This window comes from Papilio polytes, unplaced genomic scaffold (genome assembly GCF_000836215.1).
Source record: "Papilio polytes unplaced genomic scaffold, Ppol_1.0 DF821288.1, whole genome shotgun sequence".
NCBI lineage: Eukaryota > Metazoa > Arthropoda > Insecta > Lepidoptera > Papilionidae > Papilio > Papilio polytes.
The window spans coordinates 670,127-697,089 of NW_013527916.1; the positions used below are offsets into that span (position 1 = coordinate 670,127).

Sequence of the window (26,963 nt, forward strand, 5' to 3'; positions counted from 1 at the left end):
TGATACAAAGCACATTCAAGCAAAAAAAAGAAACATTTCAAACATCAGATAAAGTTGTCTATGGAGCAACTGGATCCAGCCCAATGTGTGGCGTACAGGTTTTCTTTTATTTGTTTGAAATTCAGACACCTGAACTGACAACACCGCATGACATCGCCAAATCGGACTTCTATAGCGGCGTTTTTGAAATCCGTGGAGGCTTGCGGAAGCGAGTACTATCCTGATTGTAGTTTATCTTTTTATAGGTAATAGTTTTATACATAATTTGTTAGTGAAGAATTACGGTGACAATGCATGACTATCCAATCCTAGAAATCCTGAGAATGATTAAAGCAAAACTTAACATGAATTTGAAACTTGAAACACCCCTATTATAGAATATGTTCTCTTCTCTTATTACAGGGTTATTCTTAAATCCTTCGCTTACACTTTACAAGTTTTGTATTTAAAATGAAACAATTTTCTTAAAAATTAGGATATTTTTCGCACCGTTAACCTCTGGTAGCATCTAGGCCTTCCCCTGAATCCTGTCAGAAAATCGGGATGGTCGTCGACAATTTTGCCGTCAACGAAACGAAATGTTAATCATCATTAGTGATACACGCTTGATCGGGCTTTTGGGCAGGAAGTGTAGGAATGTTAAAATAAATAGAAAATTAAAGTGGAAAAATCGTTTAAACATTTTATTCGGAAAATACAAGCTACAAAGTTATTTTAAATCGCATTGTTTAAAACAATAACGTCTTCAAGCCAATCCTTAAAATCAGCAATCCGCAATATTACAAAGGGAAATATTTTGTTTTGTCTCTCTCCCCAAGAGAATATGCCAAAGACAGTGTAAGCGTTTAGTAGTGCCGCACCATGGTCTGAAACATTTCATCAAATCTATGTTGAGATTATAAAGAAGAAAGATTTGTATTTTTGTATGTATTGGAATAACTCAAAAACTACTAGGCCGATTTTAAAAATTCTTTCACTGCTAGAAAGGTAATTTATCTGTGAGTAACATAAGCTACATTTTAACTCATAAAAAGCTGTCATTTCTAAGCAATTGTTTATCCATTTAACAGACCAGTGGTTATAATAGTTTTAAATTGATTTTCTTGTTATGGACGAAGTAGTGACGTTTACAAAAACATATTACATGTAGGGGATACGATGACATTTTCTATATTACACTTACATAAATTAAACTGAACTGAGTCCTGTAAAGTAAAACAATGTTCATAATTTCTTAAGTCCACTACTGGAGCCATAAAGTTAACACATTTAGCTCTATCCATTGAGTTAACAACGTAAAGACTATATGGTTCTCCGATATCTGAAACTTAATGATCTTTAAACTAATAGACTTGATACACTAAAATCTATCATTACGAGTATCGGTTACATTCCGAAAAGTCACTTATCTAGATACATTGTATTTAAAAACCAGATACAACTTACAAAATACGTTTTTATATCATATCTAGAATACTTTTAACAGAATATATTTTGTATCTTGCAATTAAATATATTTTGTTTGGTATCTTAGTATTTGACAAATACTCTTTGTATTAAAATACTTTTAGTAATCTGAGTGTGGAGAGGTTCAGCGGTAGAGGTAGATCTAGAAAGAAATGGATGGATTGCGGGAAAGGAGATATGACCAAGAAGGGTGTGGTGACTGAGATGATGGATGATAGAGTTTTTTGGAGGACGAAAAGTAGAGATGATTTGGGGTACCGATATTAGAACAAAAATATTTAAAAATGTACGCGTTACTTTTATTTTTTAGTTTGATGTAGCTGATATTACCTTCATCATCTGTGGCGTCTTGATTCCAAGATCCTATAAGTAATTGCCTATCATCAAATCCCATCTGATCGTAACGATTAATAGATCTATTAAATGCTGTAAAAACGTTCTCAGCGATTATAGTTTAATTTCAATCAATATAAATCTGACTAATCTGACTAATCTGACTAATGTGAAAGTTTAGATGGATGGATGTTTGTGAGAGTTTTTAGCCAAAACAGCTGAACGGATCTCGATGAAATTTGGCATAGAGGTAGAGGATAGTCTGGAAGAACACACAGGCTACTCACTTTTGCTTTTTCCATTTCCACGCGAAACGGAGTCGCGGGTGAAAGCTAGTTACACATAAAGACCAGACATCTGCGCCGTTACTTGATTTTGCTAAAATTTGGGAATTAAGTTGAATAATACAATATTGTATTGATACTTACTGATATATTGATGGATCGGAACCGAAACTGTGTGTTCCAGTAGACCGATATTGTTACTAAAGTCGTCTCGATTGAAATGAGGATGAGCAATACTTCTTCTTATTTTAGTAACTAGAAAATACGTTATTGAGACAGTTATTGAATAAAGTTTATTATGGGAGTAGTCAAAGAGGGGGGGGGTACAAACAGCTGTAGCAATAGCAACTGCCCTTCTAGGCCTAAATAAAACATCGGCTGGTCTATCAATATTTTTTCAAACTATCCTCTACATCTATACTAAATGTCATCGAAATCCGTTCAGCCGTTTCGGCTACAAACTCCATCCATCCATCCATCTAAACTTTCGCTTTTATAATATTAGTAAGATATAGAATGTAATTAAATTAACGTTAAGAACTTCGTTGATAACTTTAAAATGCTTATCTTTTCTGCTGTATCTAACTTTAATTTTTGTCTAAACACATATATTATTAAGAGTAGGAGAAAAATGTTTATTTAAGTGTTTCGGCAGGAAAAACCGATAAGAATGTTGGCAATTCTGGCATATAGCTTTCATTCTAATTCACTTAATATATTTAAATAACATAAACAACCATCAAAAGGTTCTATAAACTATTAAAACAATATTAAAGTACCTATAATTTTTAAATCCGAAGTTCTAAACTTAATCCCCCATTTCGGGAGCAATTGCACCAACGAGGGATCACTTCTAATGATGACACAGTGCGCAGGAGCTATTGACCATTTCTCTCGGAAAAGTATTGTATTGCAAACCGCTCGGATAGGATTAGTACTTAAATAAAGAACGCCGATTGGCAAATAATCCGGCGTCGTGACTTCTGAAATTACATATAAGAGGCGTCGCCAGGAGCTTTAGTTGCCCTCCTTGAGAATCGAAAATTATTAAATAGTTTTAGAGGTAGCTGCCCCCTCTAGACCTAGTTTAGTTTTTTTTTTATATTAGATAAGCTAGCGCTTGACCACGATGCCACCTGAAAGAAGTGACGACGCAGTCGAAAGATGGTTCTCGCTAGCTTAAAAGGTAGCTGTTCACTCTTCTTTTGAAGGCTCCCCACGTCATATTTGGACGGGAAAAAGTTCTATCATCATCTGGCAACGCCTATGTTAGAATTTAAATGTACTGAAAACTATGTTAATAAGTGATCATATTAAATTGACTTTCTGCTCTACTATTATTGCTCCCATTTTCACATGGTGTTCGTCGTTAGGTTACCTAGTTGGGTACTAGATGACTTAACTGTAGACTGAATATTAATACAACGATTTCAACTTTATATTTATCATATGAAATTGATTCAATTTAGAAATATCATGTTGTATTGTCACATAGTTTAAAATCGTAAACCTTACCTTTGAATACTTCGCGTACTGCCACCGATCGTCTTGTATTTAAATAACTGTTACCTGGGTGGTTGATTAGGCATAGATGCACGAAGTATATAACAATCGATAGTATAATCAAGACAAATGTTAGTATCAAATGAATAAAAATGCATTTTTCGCCTCTTGTAAATTTCGATGACTTCGCAAGGTCAAGTCGGTCCATTATTGGTATTATCTCGACGGTCTTGATTTAATTAAACTTTTTTTAAACTGTTAATTAAAAAAAATCATTCGGTTACACCTATATGAGAATTCTTTCAAATTAATATAAAAATTAAAATTAAAACAAAACAAAAAAGCCGCGACTCTGCCAGGATTCGAACCTGGAATCTTCTGATCCGTAGTCAGACGCGTTATCCGTTGCGCCACAGAGCCGTTCGTAATAATCAGAATAATTTTATTTGGTTGGAAAAGTATTAAAAATTAAAAACAAAAAATTATTCTGTAAATTTTTACCTATTTCTGCGAAACAAAAACAAGATTTCAACTATCCAAACACTTTTATGAAATCATACTGTCGACATTATCTTTAAAACCCATCCATTATTTACTTTTACTTACCTTATTTACTTTTGGTTTCAGTATTAACAATTTATTAGCTGTTCCCGTGCGGCCTCACCCGCATGAAAATATAAAAACTTTTTTATCGTTTACATTTATCAAATTGTCAATTGCAAATGTCAAAATTACCGTTAACATAACTTTGCTTCGGTAATGTTGGCAACTTGTAGTTTATGGTTCCTTTCTCACATAAAAGTTTTTTCAATCTCTTTATCCCCTTTAATAGCGTGAAAATATGTAACATAAAGCATGTCGAAGTGTAGGGATTTTTATTAAAGATTGAATCCTTCAAAATAGTGTGCCACAAAGTAGTGTGGGTTTACGTATTATTATAATAGTATAGATATAAATAAAACAACATATTAAGATGTATATATTATTTACTAATATACATAAGGAACATCAATAATGTTTAAAAGTAGATGAATATTGTAATACTTAGTGCTATACATATTTTAAATGAGTATCGATTTTTTTGTTTATATTATAGACACCAATAATGCGTAAGAAAATACTACACTTACATCAAAAGCTTCAACATTTATTACACAATTTGAAAATTGATCATTGGTATGGCAAGTTTTATTTTATGATGTGATTTGGAATTTATAGGAATTATAAAAAAAAACATTAAAACTAACCAAGACGTTACAGGATATGAAAAAACACACTTGATAGTTTTCAATTTGTCTTAGTGTCAAGTATGAATATAAAAAACTTTCAGATAACGAAAATTAATTCAAAGCTTTTAAATATCCATCTATAGTTTGTCTAAATAAGATAGATTAGTTTGATAAATGACGCATATGAAGTATCAAATTGCAATTGAAACAGGCAAATGCCGTACTTAATAGACATCTTAGTGATGAAACAAACACGCATAGCGAACAATTATGAACTATCGATATTCGGTTTAAATAAAATTTATCGAACTTAACTAACATTATTATTTTCTTATTAACTAATGTAGAGGACAATTCTAATATTGATAATAGTGTAGAGAATTCAGCGATGGCAGAAAACGAAAAATAGCAAAAACCAATTCGATTACGTACGGCTGTAGTAGTAATAAATATATATTTACTCTCATTATTTGTACTGGTTCTGTTTGTCTTTGTTAATTTAAGAAAACTTTGTTTTGTCTTTTTTCAATTCATAACTTATAACTATGATTCTATCGATTCCATAAGAATAAAAATCGAAAATCGAGAAGATTTATGGTTGATTTTACACAACCCATCCATACTAAATTGTCAAACTAATCTAATTAATTTAGACAAACTATAAGAATATAATTCATATACATAATGTTCTTTTAAAATATTGGATATCTTAAACTGAACATAAATAATAAATGCAATTCATAGACATTGGATGTAAAATTACAGCCTGACCAGAAACAAAAACTCTCGCCATATTGCGGAAAAATATGCGGAATGCAGTGAAGGAGATTGAAGTGCATCTTGGTTAGACTATAGTATATTTAAATTTAAAATGATATAAATATTTTCAGTAATTCATTTGTGAAATTGTTACTTCTGTTACATCCAGATATACTTAAACATATTGCATTACACTTATATCTAGAGATAATAACGATAAAACTTAAAAATAAATGACTTAATGATGATTGTCGAATGACTAATCAAAATCTACATTTTATGAATCTAAAGAAAATCTGAGATAGTAAACATATCCATCCAAGTTTATGGTGTTTAAAACATATTAAAAATCCTATAAATTTCTAGTTGACTTATTTAATTTCAATGTCCATCGTCACAACTAAAGAACATCTTAGGGCCTACATGGTAGTGTATTTCAAATATAAATATAAAAAAAACTAATATTGCAGTCATTTTTGTAATAAAAATGTCATATCTTAAATAAAAGACTTATTAAAATTACAGTTTAAATTAGCATCATTGATAACCTCAAAATTAACGTTTATCATACTAAAAATATAAATGTGAATGTTTAGATGGATGGATGGATGTTTGTTAGCGTTTGTAGCCTAAACGGCTAAACAGATTTTGATAAAATTCAGTATAGATGTAGAGGATAGTCTGGAAAAACACATAGGCTACTCTCTTTTGTTTTTTTTTGTGTCACGCGGACGAAGTCGCGGGCGAAAGCTAGTTTTATCTAATTCCAAATGTTGGTCTTGTAGAATTGATTCAATTATATACATACAAGTCTTTGTGTTCTTCCAGACTATCCTCTACATCTATACCAAATTTCATTGAAATCCGTTCAGCCGTTTAGGCAACAAACTCTAACCAACATCCATCCATCCATCTAAACATTCATATTTATATTAGTACGAAGTATGATTATAAGAAACATATCCTTTATTACACATCACTATATCGGTGGGCCCAAAAAACTAATAGAAAAAATGTTACTGTAATGTTTATTTTGAAAATTCACATTAAAGGCTAATACTAGATGTTCAATTTTGTGATAAAACATGCAATTTGTAATGAGGAAAAGACTAGTTATGTACAGTATCATAAAAGATTATAAATATGCAAAGCATATAAGTACAGTGAATTTTGAATGGATATTGTTTAAAAACATCTTTCTAAAGTTTATCTACACGTCTTCACGAGATTTACCTTCGTTATGTTTTTCTAGTAGGATCTGAAAGCATATGTTGTCTATATACTTGCAGTAATTTTGCTACCAAGCTTGACATAACAGGATTACCATGAGTAATGTGCTGAAACAACATTAAAAATATTAATTATCGTATTTTTTATAAATCAATATAATTTGTGATACTTCGATAATGTAAAACTTACCCTACTTGCATCCTCCTGTATTCCAGGAATTATATTGGAATTTATTGCACTGCTCATCTGTTCCAATAACCACTGAAAAAGTAATAAAAAACATAAAATCATCAAACAGTTCCAATCAATCTAATAATAACGGATAATGGGAAAAGGGAAATAGTTAATTTTATTACCGTCTGCCTTTCTCCCGAAGTCGGCGAGGATATCGGTCCACTGGTAGCGGGGGTTTTCGTTTGGTACTGAAATAAAGTAAATTTATAAGACCATTTTAATTCAGGCATTTTTATGTTAGTTACACAAGAGACATATAGGTTGTTCAAAGTTAACAAATTATGTAAAAAACTATTTCATTTTTTTATAAAATTTGTAAATTCAAAACATTTTCTACCAATTTCTTACGTCACAATTAAAATTACGCTTGTCTTCTTCTGGCTGTTTTCACAAATTTTTCGATGGATATAAATACATTTGTTTACAAAATATAGGTCTATAAAACCAGATACGTTAATAGTATCTGAAACCAAGAAATAAGTTTGAGTCGACATAAACCAACCAAGGAGGCCATGAAAAATTAAAATACATTCTGACTTTTGGTCAACGAATTGAAACATATCATTTAAAGTACATAATTTTGGAAACACCGTCCTATTTTACACTTTCTAATATCAGCGCATTGATGATCTTCTGTCCTGTTTGGTAAGTCAAGGTCGATACTGCAGTCAAAGAAACAAATTTACTTCCCATTTAGGATTGAATAACGTAAAGCTAACAGTCACCATAAGAACACGCACACCTTTAACTAACAATCGCACAACTGTTAGTCGTGCTTTGACTACTATAAGCTTATAAGAAGGTTCGCACCCTACTCGAATTTAGTTGTGCAACTTATTAGTTGAATTTGCTGCAAAACAATCGACAATTGTCCAACAGTTGTGCGATATTTTAGTCAATAATGCGCGCCCGCTCTCATATCTATTAGCAACATTTCTATAACCAGTTTTCAACATAATTGAATACTGAGTGTCAAACATTTCATCAAAATAGGATGGTATTAAACGTACGCTACTGTACATTCTTACTGGACGTTGAAAAGGTAAGAATAAAGTGATGAAACATGTGCTTTACAATTAAACAGTATGACCAAAATCTTTGTCAAGCAACAACAAATCTTAAATTGTTGTATGAACGACAACAATTCGTTTCGTTCGTTCGTTATCCTCCTCAATATAATTTAAAATAAAACTTATCCAATACGAAAACATATTATTGTTCATCTTAGTTTTTTTATAACCAACGAAAAAAAGATTTGTGCAGTGGAAGCTCACGGTAATTATATAAAAAAAACATTTATTTCAGATGATTGTTTTAGTTTTAAGCAATATTTTTTGTTTTAAATATCTCAAAGGTTTTTTTTTATTTCATTTTAGTGCACGTTAATCAGATTTACAAGTAGTTTAATACTAATATTAACAAAACATACACACAAAAGTTTACGAAAATACGTAAAACGAGCCAGCGGAAGATTCTATAAGGGCATACGTGTGTGCGCGGGAGAAGACGGGATGTAACTATCGGGTGCGGCTGCGCTAGAGATGGGATTTTACCCGGAAAAAACCATAATGTGGGAAAAAATAAGGAACAAATCTGGGTTAAATTCCCAAATGGGATAATATTCGGTTTTTTTTTTCATTTCATTAATAATATATTATAATAAACTGCTCGTTTTATTTTAGTTAAATGAATCACACACATTTTGACGTTTCGAACAACATTCTGTGCCTAGCCTGACTAGTGCCTTGTACACCTGTTTTTACTTATTTTTTACCTATATTCTATATACCTATTTTTGCTGCATTTGTATTACATATAAAAAAAGTATTTTTTAAGATCTTAATAATTACGTTGAATAATGAAAATACCCGTGTATTGAGTTTTTTCCTACATAAATACCCGGTTTTTTCCCTAATGGTAAAAAAAACAGGGTATATTCCCGTTGGGTTTTCCCAATGCCCATCTCTAGGCTGCGCCGATCGTGGGATGAGGTACGGGCACGCAAGGCGCGACGCGGGAAGTCCTGAGTAGGGTGCGGGGTATAAAAGGTGAGGAGCGGGAACGCGACAGCGCGGGTGGTTTGATTTCCCGAGGAGGGGCGATGTACGTGGCGTGATGTCCTGGAAGGAAGGGCGAGATAGGTGGCGTGATCTCCAGGGCGGAGGTGAGGTGCGAGAGGCGCGTTACGGGCACGCTATAGTAGTCATTTTTGGAGCAAGAAATATTTTTTGGTTATAAAATAACCCACGAAGTTCCTCTTATTGTTTATTCATTCTTTCGTCATCTTCCTACATCACTATCATTATCTATATCTATAGTACATACAGAGATGCATTTGAATTGCGTTTTTTTTTCACACTATCCCATTTCATTCACATCCATTTGCGCTAAAGGTGTTTAGTAATAAATTAAAAAGATATTTCTTTCATATAGTCACCTCAGTCAATATTCACTTATTCCATTACTTAAAGATTTGCCTAATAAGAGCTAATTCCTTATTAACTTTATTTAGCATTTCCCATAATAAATATGTCAAATTATCCTAATACTGTCTTCAATCATAAACCTTATAAGTTACTCCGGTCTGTCAATAAAGTAATGTACAGTTAAATAACTAGATGTTTATATCTAAAGAAGGTTATCAAATGATATTGAGAAGAGTAATATTTATAATCAAAACAATTTGAACAAGCTTTATATGCTCGACCGGCAGTATATACGAAAAATAAAGTTGACCAAATAATTTACTATAGAACCATATCATAAAATGTTAGTTAAGATTTTTAAAAGAAAACCAACATTTTAAAAAGCTTTACATATGAAAAAGTTAGTATTTTTAGTAAAAAGCATATTGTATTTGTTAGTGAAGTTAGTAAAAAAAAATAAGATGATATAATATATGATGATAACAGTGAGGTCTAATGAGAAAATATAATATGAAAATGTAAATAATAAACTGAATAATAAATGACACGGGTTTATGAAAACTGAAGGAAATGATAAAAGAAAAATGAGCAGTGTATAAAATAAATAGAGCTATAATTACTTTAAGAATCAAGTATGTTAGGAAAGTATGTAATCTTGTAGTCAATTTGGTTGATTAAAACGTAAAAATTTATTATTTTTCAGTTTACATTAAAATAACTGAGATCAAAGACATGTAACCATGTTCATTGTCTTTGGGAGGATAAATTAATCATATTTATATAGGTATGCTTACCGTTGGTTTGAACAAAGTCATTAACGTCGAATACAGTTTCTCGCGCCTTTTATTTAGAAGATCTATTTGGTTATGCATTTCTAATGAAGCCTTCTGCAACTTTTCACACTTCTCTTTCATTAACTCAGCTCTGTAAGATATAAAAGCGCTCTTTCTCACAATTCGATACAGAAACATAAAAAAAAATCGCGCGGCAAAGCTTTGATTTATTAAATTACAATCTGCGTTGTGCACTGATAATGAAAAAAGAATTCGCGTTTTTTATAACCAGCACTGCCACATTAAATAAAAATACTAAATTATTAAGTTTGCTCAACTCGAACAAATAAAATCTCATACAGATCTTATTACCTTAAATGATTAATCGGAACCAGTGTTTCTTCTCCGTGTAAGAATCTGCAATCAGTCAGTACACTTTTACGGTGAGTTTCCACTGCCCAACACCTGTATAACAACGATATTGCCATCCCTCTTTACAAAAAGAGATAGGTATACGTTCATATACAGGCAGGCATAGACAGAGTGATACACATCTTACGATGAACGTTTTTGTTGGGAATTTATGTTACCATATCAACATTGCTTCTTTGTTCTTTGATGCTGTCAGTTTTTTTTTACATTTATGCGTATAATTCTTCGTAAATTTTTATTCCTAACTAGTTTTAAAGCGGGTGCACACCTTTGACTGAACTTACAACTATTGTGCTACTGTCGATTGTTTCACAGCCCATTCAACTATTTAAAGTTTGTCTAAATAAGATAGATTAGTTTGATAAATGACGCATATGAATTATCAAATTAAATGTGTATGAAGGAAAATGCCACACTTAATAGACAGGCATCGTAGTGACGAGACAATTATGAACTATCGATATTCGGTTTGTATGAATATTATTAAACAAGACAACTCTAGTATTGATTATAGTGTAGAGAATTTCGCGATGACAATAATAATAGCGAAAGCCAATTCGATTTCGTACGGCTGTAGTAGTAGTAAATATTTATTAACTCTCATTATTTGTAATGGTTCTGCAGGTCATTATAAATTTGAGAAAACAGTGTTTTTTCTAATTCATAAATAATAACTATGAATCTGCTGATTCCGACTTCTATAAGAATAAAAATCGAAAAGATTCACGCTTGATTTTACACAACCCATCCCTAATAAATTGTGACATGAATTGACAGTTGTGCGATAGTTTACTCAAAGGTGTGCATGCGTTTTTAACAATCTTATATTATGTAAATAGCCAGATTTTTTAAAAACATTCTTTATGTTGTTTTTACGCGAAAATTGGTAAAACATTTTTTACTTGTATTCGAAATTGTTGTTATGGAAGGCATCCTTCTTTAACGCAGTTGTTTTGCTGATGTTTCATCAAAAATATTGATGAAAAAATACAAATTTCAGTTATCAATTAAGAAATTGGTAAGAACCCATTTATGCTTATTATGAACATGGTATTGCTGAAAAAATCTAGATGATTCGTACGACTAATAACGAATGGTTCTAAATTCGATTCGTTTTGAGCAGTGTCTGCAGTCACAGCATTGTTCTTTATTTTCCAATAAATAAAAAAACGATATGTAGCGGTTCAATTAATGTTGGCCCAACACCCCGGGAGCACCCGGAAGTAAAAAAACAGTAGAATTCCAATGCCAGCCACTGGGCTAAAATCTAAAGACACCCGCGTTTACGCACTTAGAGGCCTCGATCTGTCAGCTGGTCACGGCTCAATTACGATAGCTTCAGTTTACCTTTCATGTAGACCAAGCGCAACCATCTTACGATTCGATTTAGAAGCCCTTCTATCTCCAGGAAGAGCCATCATCCTTGCAGGTGATTTCAATAGGAAGCACATTCGATGGAACTTTACCAGAATCAGAAAACGCGGCGGTGAAGTAAAAACACTCATAGCTGACATCCGAAACGGACGGTGGGGCACTCTTAAATCGGAATGCTTAACGCGTATCGAGTAACAGCCCAAGCCGAGGTCCCCCTTCAGGGGCCCTTATGCCTAGTCACTCCATGGAGCGATCGAAGAGCTCGGTGGCCCCCCAATCCTCTAATAATAACGAGGTAACGACTCGTACCGAGGTTCCTGAGGGAGGTCCCGAGCTTAGTTACTCATAAACGAGATTTAGGCTAAGCGCCATCTACGCTCGGCCACCTCATGTCTGGTGAATCTGTAAATACCTCTTCAAGGCAAGGCAATACCTCTTAGTGGCAAGGCAATACCTCTTAGTGGCCAATTAGTCACAAAAAAAATCAGCCTACATAGACATTTTCGTGTCATTTTTGAATGTCTCCTTTTTATTGATGCGTACTGCACTAAAATTTGTATGGAGACATCTTAGAAACGAAGGCATCAGATTTAGGTTGTTGGACGTTCACTTTCTCTTTAATTTTTCAATACGTTGCCTCCTAAGTAACTTTGAAATAATAATATCATTGTTATTTCGAGATCATAAGGAATATATCGAGATATGGTCAACTTAGTGAACAGCTATCTTTGTGGAGTCTGCGTCCCATATTTTGATAACACTTCTTAACACCCTGTAAAACAAATCGAAGCGATCGCTGCCCGTATACATCCGCAATTGTAGATGCGTTGCCTACCCTTAATCAACGGAGAATACGCACATAAAGAGCACATTTCCAATTTCTATGCGTCTTCTCCACCATCAAATCCACTTTCCCTTCCCATCCTTTCCGTATAAGAAAATGGTGGGAAAGGAAAGGGACTAAAATTACACCTCCGGCACCGCACTCATCAGTATGTACCGGGAATTGTTTCCACTTCACGCCTGTCTTCTGTGTGGTCGTGGTATTTCACTGGCCGAGCCGGTCCTACAGTGCGAATGATAGCGCGGGTTTACCACTGTCAACTGATTGAGTTGTTATTCGTATATTTTTTTAAATATGTCGCATTCTTCTAACAACATAAGAAAATAGAACTCGCTATACGCCAGCAATTATATCTATACTAAATAAACAATTTTCACTAACTGTGTTACTAAAAGATGTTAAATGGTGACTAAGGAGACTCTCAGTTTAGCCCGACAGGAAATATTAAAAACCCTCACCATGAAGTAGCTGATTGAGGGGCTAGGATTTTTATTTTCTTTGTTAGGTTATAGATTTATTATGAGAAAGTTAAGCTAAGTGTCTTGACTTGAAGAGCTTGAAACGAGTGTGGTTGTGTGTTAATAAATATAAACCAATACTATAGTCTAATAGTACAGAAGTATTCGTACTCTACTCCAATGTACTGGAACGTACGTAGTAGTGACTAGTTTTGAATAAAGTTGGAATAGAGTAATTCTAAAGAATGCTAATTACATTATAATTTGAATTTATAGTTAAATAATAAAGTAGCTTTGGGAGGTGCTGATATCGGTTAGTCAGAAAATATCTAAAATCTACATTGACATAGAAGATGAGATATAGGGAGGAAGCTACTGAGCTTATTATATTTACTTATGCCTATTGGGTCAGATAACTTGTCGCTCTAGGGGCCTGTCCCACCACTGACTGATAGAGACTGAGATAGCTTAAAAATGACGTCACTGTCAGATAAGGGAACAAAATCTGATATTTCCTTCACATATTTTACACATTGGATTGTTATCAGACAATTTACAATTTGGTCGTTCAGGCCCTAATTATAATAGTACCAATTATGTTATTTATTTTAACATGTCTTTTTCACTTTCAAAAGCATGTTGCACTAACATCCATCTTTACAAATAAGCTATTATTTTTTTCTCTACATGATTATCCTGCTTTCTGCTTAATAAAATGTCATTGCAGCTTGTATACTTAATTTTTTTTCAGTTGATTCACAATCATAGTTCTCAATCACTTGCTTTCTATTAAAGGTGTCCTCATTCTTCTAGCTTAAATTATGGATGTCTACGCCTTAGTCAATCATTCTGATCTACTGCAGTTTGTATTCTCATTCACATTACAATACTGTCATGGTAAACTTCCATGCTTATCTTAGCTTAAAAACCCATCTTTATTATACAATCTCATACAAGTACTGACCACATACAAACTTACGAAGTACTAAACGCAAGCATCAATATCCTAACCTAACAGTTTCGTTCCGAATGTTCGCTCAGCTGAATAAGGCAAATAATTGTACACATTTCGCTGGATATAATGTTCAGTCTGGCTATAAATACTCTACAAACATGAAATTATAAGTTGCTATGTTTGTAAAATCATAATCAAAAGTATATAAAACTCACTCAATGTAAGAACTAACTGGAACACTTGTCAATGGCTGTAAAGCGTGAAGTATTTATAACCAAACCTAATTATAAACGATAAATATTTTAATAAAGTTTTGTACAAATAATTTAAACTAACCTCAATTCGATGTATTTACAGTTTCTGCATCTTTTTTGACCGTTATCAGAATCAGGAGCAACATCTCGGGAGGAACCTGGAACTGACAAAAGTCTTGTTATCATCTATTCATTTCGTTGAAGTTTCACAAACTTAGTCATTATAAAATTTCACAAGTTTACATTGTAATGCTATAACAAAAGTTAGTCGAAGGAAATACAATCTGTGAAATGGAAACCCTTGTTAAATATTCTGGGTTGCGAAAAGTTGACTTGCATATCAATGATTAAAAAAAAATCTAAACAATTTTACTTTGTACTTATTTAAAAATACAAATAATTGAAACCTCAGAAACATAATATCATACTTTGTCACTAAGTTTTTTATATGAGAAATGCTGTTATGTCCAATACAAAGTTACTCACAACTATCAACACATGGCCATTCGCGTTTCAACGGTGCTGTGCCGGGCGTTAGAGTGTCCCGTAAACCGGGAAACGGCCGAGCTTCCAATTTGCTAGTAGGAATGCAACTTATAGGAGGTGGGGGTCTGTTCATTCTGAAACATAATAATATATGTCAAATATCTTTATTTTTTCCAGTACCAATATCATTCATAATTATAGACACTTACCTCACACGTAATGGAGGTATCATTGGAACCTTGAATACTGGAGTATTCGGTGGAGTCTCTACGAAAAAAAATAACATACTTGAATATGTGAAGATACATCATGACAATGGATTGATACACTTACAATGGAAATGAGAAATTATACACATGACACTAGGTTACATTGTCATTTGTTTTATTGTATTTTACAAAAAAAATTCATGATTCAATGAGTTAAGAGCAGTTTTAGATGTAGTGGGGTGTACAGGATGTGGGACTATGCAACACTCAATTCAAAGTCAGCCACAAAAACCATTGAAACATTGCATCAGAAGAAGAAATTAATTTGAATTTAAGTCATAATTAGAACATGAGCGCGGCCAAGCGACTGTCGTGCGAACTTAGATGATTCTGAAAATAGGGATCGTTGCGGGAACATTGTTTGAATGATATGGTAGATCGATGATATCCTGACTGAGGAGTATTGTGAATGTATTCCTGGAATCCGACTTTACCCATGGCCGCCCACATGTGATCTCGAGTAGTAATAATTCTGATATTGTGCTAGCTCAAGCCGACAAGTATATATGTAAGTATAATATACATTTGCTGATATAATTTTACTTGTGTCATTAATGATATTTAAACATACCTTGAGGTGGAGGAGGAGGAGGTGGCGGCGGAGGCATTATGTGTTTCTTATGGTGAACCAAAGCATGTGCTGGCAATTCACCAGTTCTGTAAAAGTGCTGTTCTTCAAACACTGAAGCATGCACATACTTGCAATTAGGGCGAGTGCAAACAGAATTTTGGTAGTTTCTACAGAATGTGTAAACACCAATTAATTGTGATATATCACATTTATGACTGAACTTGCATGTTCCAGGTCGAATACAGGTGCCTCTTATAAAATCTCTACACATTGGCTTTGGTTTACCAGAGTCTTCATCATCATCAGTAGGTTTTATATCAGATTCATTTTGATTCAAAGCCTCTGATGCCTCTTCATCGGGGCTCTGATAGTCTGTGTCGACAATTTCTTTTTTTAATTCAATCTCCATATTTGGTGGTTCATCTGGTGGTGGTGGATCTAGGGGCAATGGAGGCTGCACTTCAGGTTTCACTTTTTCCTTTGGCATATTGCTAGAAGCATTTGGATCTGATGGTGAAGGTGGTGATGAACGGCTTGAAGTTTCATCATTATCTATTTTAGATCTTATAAACTTTTTCATTTTATCACCAGTCGGTGGTGTTGGATCGTTCACACCTGATCTTTTGCGGGTACCCGGATCTGTGGACAATTAAGGATGATATATAAGGTGACCAGTTATCTATACTATTAAAATAAAGGGTAAACACACACTTTTTTGTTGCCTAAGAAATCCAAAATTACTGCATACTTTTGAATATTTTTTTTATATAATCTCCTACACTTATGTTAAGCTTTAGGACGCATTTTCACGCCATTAAACTTAAGGGGTAAATATTTCCGATAAAAACCCTAATGTGGGAAAGAGACCATAAGTTGCTGCCAACATCAAGGAAGCAAGTTTGCCATATTTGTCATCATCATGTCATTTTGCCATTTGCAATTGATAGCACATGTAAACAACGAAATAAAATTTTCATAATTTTATGTGAATGAATGCACATGGGAACACCTAGTTTATGGATATTACCTGTTGCCATTGTCTTTGTCCATGTGGAGTTTAAAAACTTTCTCCCCTTGTTTAAGTCTAAATCACCTTATATTTATTTTAAAGTGTTTATTAACTTTTCAAAAAAACTCTATAAAATTAATAACAAGTAATTTTGCAGAGAAAATAATTATATACTTGATGCAAGCTTTGTACCCATATTTGGGATGTTTAGGGGATGAATTTTTCAAAAGCCTTTCCTAATTAATGCTAATATATTACCAGAAACCTCATAATAGTTGCTGGTCTTAGTAATTTTGGCTGTGCATTGACCATTAAGTTTACTTTTATATACTAAATATTCTAAAGAGGAATGATTTGTATTTTTGTATGTATAACTCAAAAACTACTGGTCTGATTTAGAATTTTTACCATTATAAAGTTATGCTACCTGTGAGTATTGACTATAAATTTTAACTTCACTGGGACTAAGTCACATGCAACAGGCTAGTTAGATATATAAATAAAAGATAGTTTAGGGTAAACAAAAATAGATGATGCTGAACATAACATAATATCTTTCCTAGATTTCTTTAAAAATTGGCATTCTAAAAACTTACCACTTCTTCAATTGATAAACAAGCTTTTTTGGCAACCAAAGAATATTTATAATCAGAAAAGTAGTTTTAGAGTTTACAGGATAAATAAACACAAATCTTTCATCTTTATAATATTGATTATTGTGAACAGAAAATTGCTATTGTTATAGGGATTTCAAAAGGTTTTGGTTTTAACAGAGTGGAAAATAAATGATGATATTTTGATATCTAAATCAACATAGAGATGTTTTAAGTTAAAAATTCCTTAATCATGTTTCCTTACATTTGATCAAGCACAATTTGACTTTATTTATTGAAATAATAATTTATAATATAAACTGTACAAAACGTTTGTTAGACAAGTAAGGTTGGGGGCAGCACTAACACATTAAAGTTCTGCCCTTTTTCTCAAAATGTCGGATTAGTCGAATCGTGTACAATTTAAGATTTTTTTATTATTCATTTGCAAAGCCACGAATCTCCATTTTTTAAATTAAGAAGAGAAGTTCTCTATCTATTTATTTGAAATACACATTGTCAAACTATTTCAGCATTATCAGGTCTATAATTTTTAAATGATATAAATTACACTGAAATAAATAGAACAAAATATGTGCAGCCACTAACCTGCCTGCGTAACTTGCATTTACTCGAGTTGTCCTCTAAGTTCGGACTTCTCGACACAAATTGGCACCATTCATAGCCAGAATGATTTCACCAGAAGCCTTGATCCGCGCTCTGGAGACGGATACTATTATTGCACCGGTTTTACCAAATTATGATAAACACGAACAACAACAACGAGAAAACACTAAAATCACCACAAGTTTAAAGTGATAAGTACTAACACTTTGCACCGAGTTATCATAAAATGGTGTCTGACACAGACAAAAAGACAGCACAAAAAGCATAGACTAAGCATAGACTAAATGACAGTTCTCCTAATCGATATTGATCAGTACAAAGAAAAACAAACTGATCCATGGTAATATGATATAATAATTAATTTACAGTTATTCAGTGAGACGAAAACACATGAATTTAATTATTTACATTTGCAATTAACAAGAATGAAAAAAACATTTTTGATGTTTTAAATAAATGTAGTAAAAGAAGTAAATATGGTAACACCTACCACCCATTTCTTAATTTTTAAAAGCTGTCAGTCAGTGTCATTTGTCAATCCTTGTAAATATTTTGTGAACAAAATGTAAACATGAATATAGTTTTCAATAGATTGGTTTGAACATTTTTATTTCGCTACTTCGCTACTCATGGTGTTAACTTATAGCTAAATATTATGAGTATAGACGGAAAAATGTCAACAATATATATGGTTTCTGGGAATAACTTATTCGGGCAGTGGTTACTAAATGTGCCCATCTTAGAAAAGTTTGAAAAAGTAGTAAACAACTACAGCCAGAATCATGAATTCGATGATTTTAACACTAAAGATCTTAAATTAATGCATATGTCATGGTCTTACAATATTTTTCAAAGCCAAAATAAATTATATGCATCTGGTGCCTGGGATAACAATGAGAAAGTCGTAAAACGGCTCAATATATTCTGTGAAAATGAATTTAAAGCTTCAGATATATTGGTTTCGGGTAATGACGACTTTTTTTACATATTAGATACCAAAAGATTAAAAATATGGATAATGAGCAATGAATTTGATAAAATGTCAACATTTAATCTCATGGATTTAGAGTTTAATTCTCTAGGAAAGGTGGAAAAAGACAACAATCATGTGAAAGTTGTCAAAATGATTGTATCAAATAAATCTGTATATTTTTTAACAAATGATGGTTGTGTATTTATGGGAATGCCGCCACAATACTTGGATACAAGGCATTGTTTAGGAAAAGTTTGTGATATAGCTGGTGGATATGAGCACTGTATACTCCTCACTGATTTTGGTCTTATCTACACATGGGGAAGTGGAAAGTAAGTAGCATCATCAGCTCACCATACTTATTATTGAGGGCCTCAGAACCTCAGAGTGACTAACCCTTAGCCTTAGTTAATCAAGTTTACCCAGTGTGGGTTGGTTCATCATCATCTCCCCTTCCTTAACCTACAACTGTAGGATTGGTGCACTAGGTTTTCATTCTTTAAATTACTCTAGCACCATTTATCTGTCACTACTCTCATCTAGATTATGCCACCTTTCACGCAATCCATCCATCTCTTTCTAGGTCTACCTCTACCTGGTTGACCCCAAATTGTATCTAGTTACCAGCTGAAATTCAATGCAAATTAATATACTGGTATGTTTTTATTTTGTGTTTAAGCTATTGCTATGTTCTTCAATTATAGGAGGTATCAACTTGGCCATGGTGATATTGAAGATTTCGATAAACCTCAAGAAGTTCATGCATTAGCTGGTATGAGAATAACAAAGATTGCTGCTGGTGGTTATCATTGTTTAGTACTAAGTGAATTTGGAGATGCTTACACATGGGGTTGGAATGATGACGGCCAACTTGGTGTTTATGACAGTCTTGAACCTCACCCCTGTACTGAAAAACCGATTGAATATTCAGTACCCAATTTAATTGGTATTTATGATGAAAATGGAGAACTTCTTTATACAGATGTTGTTGATATAGCTTGTGGGTCGAAGCACTCAGCTTTAAAACTGGCAGATAATACAGTATGGACAACTGGTTATAATAAATATGGCCAGTTGGGATTGCCGTCAAAATTATTTCCATGTATTAAATATTTTAGAAAGGTATATGAATCTTCTGTAGATTTCAAGATCTTGTGTGGAATATGGTCAACAATCATTGAAATAACAGGTGCAACATTTTGTTATATTTTGAGTGTCCCTATTATTAGACAACTTATTTAATTGATACTGTCGCTTTTAACTCAGAGCAATACTTCTCGTCAAGACTCAAGTTACGCGCCAATCTATCCATACTTCTAGTGACATTGACAGCTGTCAGCTAGGGACGTGACGTTTATGCCGATAATCTAGAGTTGCGCCAATTCTATAGCACGGTACTAATTTTATTCCTAACACTATGTTTTTTTAATAATTGACATTTTAAGTTCTACCTCTATACATTTAGATTGATTTGCTTGTTGTTTTCACAATCTCTGACCATGAATTCATGTTGATGCGTACAATGCAATATTAAAATCACTTAACACATATAGAGAGATTGTGACATAAACCAGAAACTGTTAAGATTGAATGTTGGTGGGTACAAAGGTAGAGGGAGATCAAAGAATGTATGGATGAAATGTGTGCAAGAGAGTATACTGAAGAAGTGAGTGGATTCAGATATGATGGCTGATAAAAATGTATGAATGCAACACATACTGTGCCAACCATTAGACAAAGGCAAGTTAATGGTGATACTAAATCTGCAAATTATGAGTTTTATTTGTATTTATTTGTTTAATAACAAATCTGTTGGTGATATTACTATCCGTAACAGTTGCTATATTTCTATGAATGTATATGTAATTGTGACATTTTTTTTTTCAGCGGCAGACAAATAACATATTACGCTGCATAAATGGGCATATTGCACAACCTGACTGTTATCGTTTTAACCATAAAATAATTAAATCAGCTGTATTTATTTTAAAACGATTTATGTATTGTTCTATGTTTTGAAGTGCAATGTATTTTTATTCATTAAAAAAGTTCCTCTATTTTTAATATAATTTAAGTTTTAAATTATTTGAAACATGTTTTATTTTTTGTTATAACAACTTTCCTTATCAATACTATTTAGAGTAGACAGGGCATGGATTTATACCTTGTAATTTACAGAAATCCACTATAACAAGACTGATTGTGTTTTCGTAAATCATAGATTACAATAAAAACAAATGCAATATTAATGGCTGTATTGTTTTTCATGTAAATTTATTTGCGACAATAATCATAGAATTACTCATAGAAATAAGGCGAGTAAAAAAAAAGTTCTTTAAGCAAATCTTTTATTCTTTTCATCTATAAATTCTTTAGTATAATAATTTTTTTTTATTACAAATCATTAACAAAACTAAGGTAAAAGTACTAATACCCGACATTGAGTTATAGGATATCAGTTTTTCTAATTATAATATGTGTTGAAAACATTCATAATCTTAAGTTTTTAAAATTAAGAAAATCATTCATAAATATAAAACAAATTATGATACACAAACTGAAATATAATCTATAACATACATAATAAAACATACAAGAGAATAATAGTCACAAATATGAGTTCTTAACCCTTTCCTAATATGAGATTCTAAAAATTTTAAAGTGTACATTAACTAAAATTGGTCATACAATAATTAAAGAATTGTAAATGGTAGAATAATGAATTTTGAAATGTCAATTCAGAACTTTTAATAAGCAGAAAAATCAAATCATATTAAATTTCATTATCAAGATATCCCTGCACTTTTTATAATTAAAATACTGTCGTTCGAAATATCTTATATTTTCTGCTTATCTGATTTTAATAAAATTAATAGATTTGCAAGCTTTCTTTTTAACATGTACACAATCAACAAAAATCCTCTTACAATCTCTGTTATTTAAACTGGAATCAAATAAAACAAGTATTACCCAAAATCATATATCATCAATTGTTTTAAAACAACATATTTATTTATTAATTGTGGGCAGAAGTTTGTAGATGACGTCACGGAGTTCGGTCGATATTAGTCGGTAACGTCAATGCTTAGGATTTTATGACTGTCTTGCGTTTCTACTTCCATAACCCCACTACAAAAGGTCGCTTTCTCTTGAGAAAACGAAGTTTTTTACAGACTTAGGTAGTTGACTTATTGTAAGTTATTACTGCTTATTTGGATAGAAAATAATATCAAATTAGATAAAATATTATTTAATATCGCAGAATTACATGCATTATAATCATACTAATGTTATAAATGCGAAAGTTTAGATGTTTGTTAGAGTTTGTAGCCTAAACGGCAGAACGGATTTCAATGAAATTTGGTTTACATATAGAGGACGCTCTGGAAGAATACATAAGCTACTCACTTTTTTTATATAATTCTAAGCGGACGGAGTCGCAGGCGAAAGCCAATTTAAATATAATTTATTTCCAATATAAATAAACTAGTAGTTGATTAACAATTGTAGAGTTGAGAAACATTTAACAAGTAGAGATTCATATTTTTCTGTCTTTCACTGTATATACAATGCTAAAGGTTATATATAGTATGGTTAACAATCATTGTCTTACGTCGTCAATCATGTGTGCGTCAATTGAAAATACAAGTAGTATTTTATAACAAAAAATAAATGTATTATAAAAATAAACGCTGTCTATATCTTAGTGTCGCGCATCAGTATTTTCATCTAAAGAATTATCTATTTCAATCCCTGTTTGTGCTTAAATTCAATATAAATAGATATTCAAGTCAAGTAAACAATTTCATCACTATTTCGATAAAAACACTATCACTATTCATCGTCAGTCAAAACGCTATAATTTTGTACAACAAAAAAAAACATAAAATATCAATCACAATATCTCAAGCACCAAAAAATGGACGGTTGATTTTATCACTATTCGAGGTTAAACGTATACTTCTCCTCTCTTGGAGCCGTTTGGTTTCCTCGTGAAGTCGGGGGCAGTTGCCGTACTTGCGGCACTATGCTCACTATCCCTGTCCGAGGCTACCTCGACAACTGTGGTACGAGGAGACAAGGGAGTAGCAATCACGCCTTTACCTCGCTCAGTACGAGGTGTGGTTGGCGCGGAACCGTTCACTAAAGTCAACTGAGACACTCCCATTGGTGATAACGTGACCGAGGAAACAACGGGAGCCGCAGTCAACATTGGCGCTAATCCTGTCGAAATATTAGGAGAGAGCACTGCTTGAGCGAGTGCTGTCGTTCCAGGCTGTCCCGCGTGAAGTGTATTATTCACAGACCCACTGTCTAATTCTTGTATAGGCGATAGAACTAATGCACCAAGTACGGGTACTTCGTTTTGATATCCCTGATGAGCCATTATAACTCCCATGTTCTGCATTCCAACGGCGAGTCTGTTTTCGCGGTCTATAACCTCTTTGGTAACATCCGGGGTTGGAATTCGTGGTCGATTGCGGAGAGTTATTGGTATCGCGGAACCATTGCTTTTTTGTCCGCCTGGAAATATATATTTAATTATGAGAATTAAAACGGTAACAGCTTTAACTTCAGAATAATTCTTAATGAAAAAGAAACACTTCATAGTATTCCTCTATACTCTATATTAATACAATAAATGTGAATACTTTTTAGTTATGTAGGATGTTAGCATACATAACATATTTTTGAATATCTTTACAATAAAAAGCCCTACACATACGACATGATTTAGATTATATATATCACGCTATTAAACGTAGGGGGTAAATAGATTATTAAAACCATCATGAGGAAAAGGGGCAAACACTACTAACTGCTAAAAGCAGAGTCGTCATGGTTACTTAAAAATATATCTTAGTCAATAGCAAAAACCTTAGCTTTATTCGACCATTTATTATTAAAAGATTTACGAAATGTAAACAAAAACATATAGTTTTTACGATGTTATGTGACTGAATAGGTATAATAAACTGTAATATTACCATGTTTGGAGTTCTGCCTATGTTGGCCACGAACCGATTTCCTTCCTACTAATCGTTCGTAGAGTGACATCTTGTGGTGAGGAGGCACCGCAGCGGTCGCCTGACCAGCTTCAGGACTAGAATACACGACAGAGTTGTGGCGGTTCCTTCCGAAGAGACCTCCCGAAGAATACGCGGTAGACGCTGAACGTACAGATTCCATACGAGATATTTGCCTTTGAAACCAATTCTTTCTTCGCTCAACTAAAGGCGTATCAACACTCTCCTAAAAATAAATTTACTTTTTATATGTGCAACAAGTTAAATATAAACAAATAAGCTTTCGCCGGTGGGTCCTTCCTCGTGGAATTAAAAAACAAAAGCGTTTAGTCTATGTGTTCTTCCAGACTATCCTCTACAACTATACCAAATTTCATCGATATCCATTCAGCAGTTCGGGTTACAAACAACAAACATCCATCTATCCCTCTAAAATTTCGCATTTATAATATCAATAAGAAGATAAAGATTACATAAACGCAACAGGAAATGTGTTTTTAAACCAATTCGTTTAAAATTAATGTCTTAACATAGGTAATTAACAGAGATACAAAAAAATTATAGAAGAAGCATAGTTGACACTTCACTTGAAACATTTATCACATTATCTCATTAACGATGATGTCGAATTGTCAAAATTACAAATAATTTAAACACTACGAAGTATTTCAGAGTGTCTATTTTGTCATTGAGATATTACCGTACAAAGAAATTACCGGAGAAAAAATGTTCTCTATGTCTACTCTATTTTTTTTTTAAATGTCTGAAAACAATCATACTTCATACTAATATTATAAATGCGAAAGTTTAGATGGATGGATGTTTGTTAGAGTTTGTAGTGTAAACGGCTGGACGGATTTCGATGAAATTTGGAATAGATGTAGATGATAGTTTGGAAGAACACATAGGCTGCTCACTTTTTTTTAATCCACGCGGACAGAGTCGAAAGCGAAAGCTAGTGTAAAAATAAACTTACGTAATCTGCGTATGTTTCTTCGTTACTTTTCCTTGGTATTTGCACATTAGCGTATACAGCATCTTCAGCCTTTACTTTATAATGATCAGCGGAACATGGTGGCTCATGACGTCGGTAATGTTCTGATGCGACAGTGTATGGCAAGTCCTTAGGAACCACTTCCTCCCAATACTGGTCTTTAAGGAGTTCGGGATGTTCTTCATGCATTTCATCTACTATCATATATGCTGCCTGAAATATAATTAATTAAAAAAAATATAATAAATAAACTCTGACTTCTAAAGTTGTTATTCATCATTCGTAGTATATTAGGTCATAAATACGTCAGGGAGTTTCCGTATATAATGTAATTAAAATGTTTCTAGGTCGAATCTCGTTAGACAACTATAAAATATTATTAAAAAAATCCTTCTGGTTTAGTATATTACAACTAGATGGCGTTAATATAAATGTTTTAAGAACATATATTTAATCACAATAAGTACAGTATTGGTATAATTTTTAGATGAAGCCAAAAAAATAGAGAAGCGATTGTATGAATGTTATTGACAAATACTAGATTAATGTCGTTTTATTAGTTTGGTCAGTCGAAATTCAAAAATAAATCACGTTAATTTTGAAGGTTGAAAGAGAAAGTTTTGAGTTAAGTACACTTACGAACCTTGATGTGCCTGTCTATAAGCCAGTTCAATTCAATATCGTCGTCGTCCTCGCCGAAGGGATTTATAAGAACCTCGGCTACCTTCAACCATCCAACGTAGAAACAAAACTGTAACATGATTTAATTTAGTGTTTTTATTATAATAAAACAAAAATCTTTTTGCTATATGATTTGGTTAACTTAGGTGAAAAAACCGGTTTTAAATCTTACTAATGTTATAAATGCGAAAGTTTAGATGGATGGATAGATGGATGTTTCTTAGCGTTTGTAGCCTAAACGGCTGAACGGATCTCCAGGTTTAGAGCATAGTCTGGAAGAACACATAGGCTCCTTTTTATCCCGACAATAGTTACGGTTCCCGTGGGATTCATTGATTTAGTTTTTTTAATGTTTACTCGATCATTCTGCAACGGTTCAACATATCTTATTGAAATTTGGCACAGATATAAAACAAAGTCTGGAGTACACATGGGATAAGCTTCATCCCCGAGAAATGTCCGGTTCCCGTGGGATACGTAGCTTTTTGTAATTTATATAGTTCGTATGTTTTCTAATACCACGCGGACGAAGTCGCGGGCAACAGCTCGTCTATTATAATTTAAGTTTTATTACGCATACAAGTATGTTATTTGACAAGCACAGTTTAGTTTGAGTGTCGCCGTTAAACCAGTTTCCTAATAAAATTATTACAAACATAAGTACCGCAAATTGACACCTGGAGAAAGTTGAATTGATAGCTTTTTATGCTAATATTTTTAGCAGTTATTTTAACATGAGTTGTGAAGATTAAAAAATAGCGCAAACAGAAATGCAAGGTTATATATTATTCAAATTACTCTTGATTAAAATTTACTCCAAATTTAAATTAATGCAATAAGGTCAAGTGATTGTGTTGTATCGCTATTGGAGTTTTTTTTTACATCCGCTGAGAGGCATAAAATGAATTTTAGGCTTTTGACCGTCACATTTAATAATTAAATTTATATCATAATAGCTTTCGCCCGCGACTCCGCCCGCGTGGAATTAAAAAAAGAAAAATAAGTAGCCTATGTGTTCTTCCAAACTATGTTATACATCTATATCAAATTTCATCGAGATCCGTTCAGCCATTTAGACTACAAATTCTAACAAACATCCATCCATCCAAACTTCCGCATTTACAATATTAGTAAGATTTTATGTGCTCAGATTCATAATTAATGCGATGCTGGTACAT

At 32.8% G+C, this 26,963-nt stretch overlaps 5 protein-coding genes and 1 non-coding gene across 12 annotated transcripts in view; 1 reads left to right on the forward strand and 5 right to left on the reverse strand.

Annotated features, from left to right (window-relative positions):
* Nucleotides 1-669: 669 nt before the first annotated feature.
* LOC106109499 lies at nucleotides 670-1,910 on the reverse strand. The gene is made up of 3 exons (XM_013291019.1): nucleotides 1,798-1,910; nucleotides 1,184-1,321; nucleotides 670-866 (listed from the first exon to the last, which is right to left on the reverse strand). The coding sequence occupies exons 1-3, from the start codon at nucleotides 1,859-1,861 to the stop codon at nucleotides 715-717; spliced, it is 354 nt and encodes a 117-aa protein (XP_013146473.1). The 5' UTR covers nucleotides 1,862-1,910; the 3' UTR covers nucleotides 670-714.
* Nucleotides 1,911-2,077: 167 nt separating this feature from the next.
* Nucleotides 2,078-3,795, reverse strand: LOC106109490. The gene is made up of 3 exons (XM_013291009.1): nucleotides 3,600-3,795; nucleotides 2,864-3,067; nucleotides 2,078-2,339 (listed from the first exon to the last, which is right to left on the reverse strand). The coding sequence occupies exons 1-3, from the start codon at nucleotides 3,793-3,795 to the stop codon at nucleotides 2,179-2,181; spliced, it is 561 nt and encodes a 186-aa protein (XP_013146463.1). The 3' UTR covers nucleotides 2,078-2,178.
* Nucleotides 3,796-3,934: 139 nt separating this feature from the next.
* Trnar-acg lies at nucleotides 3,935-4,007 on the reverse strand. The gene has a single exon. It is a non-coding gene; the product is annotated as a tRNA-Arg (tRNA).
* A 2,264-nt stretch (nucleotides 4,008-6,271) lies between these two features.
* On the reverse strand, nucleotides 6,272-18,356 carry LOC106109515 (zinc finger CCCH domain-containing protein 10-like). 4 transcript variants are annotated; one of them, XM_013291040.1, is made up of 10 exons: nucleotides 18,093-18,356; nucleotides 15,882-16,520; nucleotides 15,251-15,308; nucleotides 15,042-15,175; nucleotides 14,638-14,713; nucleotides 10,611-10,655; nucleotides 10,260-10,389; nucleotides 7,162-7,227; nucleotides 6,995-7,066; nucleotides 6,272-6,912 (listed from the first exon to the last, which is right to left on the reverse strand). In XM_013291040.1, exons 1-10 carry the CDS (start codon nucleotides 18,109-18,111, stop codon nucleotides 6,814-6,816), a joined length of 1,338 nt encoding a protein of 445 aa, XP_013146494.1. In that variant the 5' UTR covers nucleotides 18,112-18,356; the 3' UTR covers nucleotides 6,272-6,813. The 4 variants fall into 4 exon arrangements, with proteins under 4 accessions (XP_013146494.1, XP_013146493.1, XP_013146497.1 ...); XM_013291039.1 differs by having other exon boundaries at nucleotides 14,638-14,719; XM_013291043.1 differs by lacking the exon at nucleotides 10,611-10,655.
* A 283-nt stretch (nucleotides 18,357-18,639) lies between these two features.
* On the forward strand, nucleotides 18,640-21,120 carry LOC106109493. Its single transcript, XM_013291012.1, has 3 exons — nucleotides 18,640-19,415; nucleotides 19,788-20,272; nucleotides 20,971-21,120. Exons 1-3 carry the CDS (start codon nucleotides 18,766-18,768, stop codon nucleotides 20,982-20,984), a joined length of 1,149 nt encoding a protein of 382 aa, XP_013146466.1. The 5' UTR covers nucleotides 18,640-18,765; the 3' UTR covers nucleotides 20,985-21,120.
* Nucleotides 21,121-22,497: 1,377 nt separating this feature from the next.
* The window catches only part of LOC106109510 (bestrophin-4), a 34,000-nt gene continuing 29,534 nt past the window's right edge, over nucleotides 22,498-26,963 (reverse strand). For all 4 annotated transcript variants that reach the window (XM_013291033.1, XM_013291031.1, XM_013291032.1 and 1 more), the window contains 4 exons: nucleotides 25,748-25,855; nucleotides 25,087-25,317; nucleotides 24,072-24,336; nucleotides 22,498-23,607 (listed from right to left, as the gene is read on the reverse strand). In XM_013291033.1, coding sequence (XP_013146487.1) covers nucleotides 23,033-23,607; nucleotides 24,072-24,336; nucleotides 25,087-25,317; nucleotides 25,748-25,855 — 1,179 coding nt within the window. In that variant the 3' untranslated portion in view covers nucleotides 22,498-23,032. The remainder of the gene's footprint in view (nucleotides 23,608-24,071; nucleotides 24,337-25,086; nucleotides 25,318-25,747; nucleotides 25,856-26,963) is intronic.

Excerpts from the sequence above, each read along its gene's own strand:
- LOC106109499 (XM_013291019.1), bottom strand. The coding sequence starts at position 1,861 with ATGGGATTTGATGATAGGCAATTACTTATAGGATCTTGGAATCAAGAC. Across the intron at positions 1,322-1,797 it reads AGACGCCACAGATGATGAAG|ATATCGGAGAACCATATAGT; the intron begins GTAATATCAGCT and ends ATTAAGTTTCAG. Across the intron at positions 867-1,183 it reads CTCAGTTCAGTTTAATTTAT|ACCATGGTGCGGCACTACTA; the intron begins GTAAGTGTAATA and ends GAAATGTTTCAG.
- LOC106109490 (XM_013291009.1), bottom strand. The coding sequence starts at position 3,795 with ATGGACCGACTTGACCTTGCGAAGTCATCGAAATTTACAAGAGGCGAA. Across the intron at positions 3,068-3,599 it reads AGTACGCGAAGTATTCAAAG|AAGTCACGACGCCGGATTAT; the intron begins GTAAGGTTTACG and ends ATGTAATTTCAG. Across the intron at positions 2,340-2,863 it reads TTCGGATTTAAAAATTATAG|TTACTAAAATAAGAAGAAGT; the intron begins GTACTTTAATAT and ends CGTATTTTCTAG.
- LOC106109515 (XM_013291039.1), bottom strand. Across the intron at positions 10,390-10,610 it reads GTTCCGATTAATCATTTAAG|AGCTGAGTTAATGAAAGAGA; the intron begins GTAATAAGATCT and ends TATATCTTACAG. Across the intron at positions 7,067-7,161 it reads CTTCGGGAGAAAGGCAGACG|TGGTTATTGGAACAGATGAG; the intron begins GTAATAAAATTA and ends TTACTTTTTCAG.
- LOC106109493 (XM_013291012.1), top strand. The coding sequence starts at position 18,766 with ATGAGTATAGACGGAAAAATGTCAACAATATATATGGTTTCTGGGAAT. Across the intron at positions 19,416-19,787 it reads TACACATGGGGAAGTGGAAA|GAGGTATCAACTTGGCCATG; the intron begins GTAAGTAGCATC and ends CTTCAATTATAG.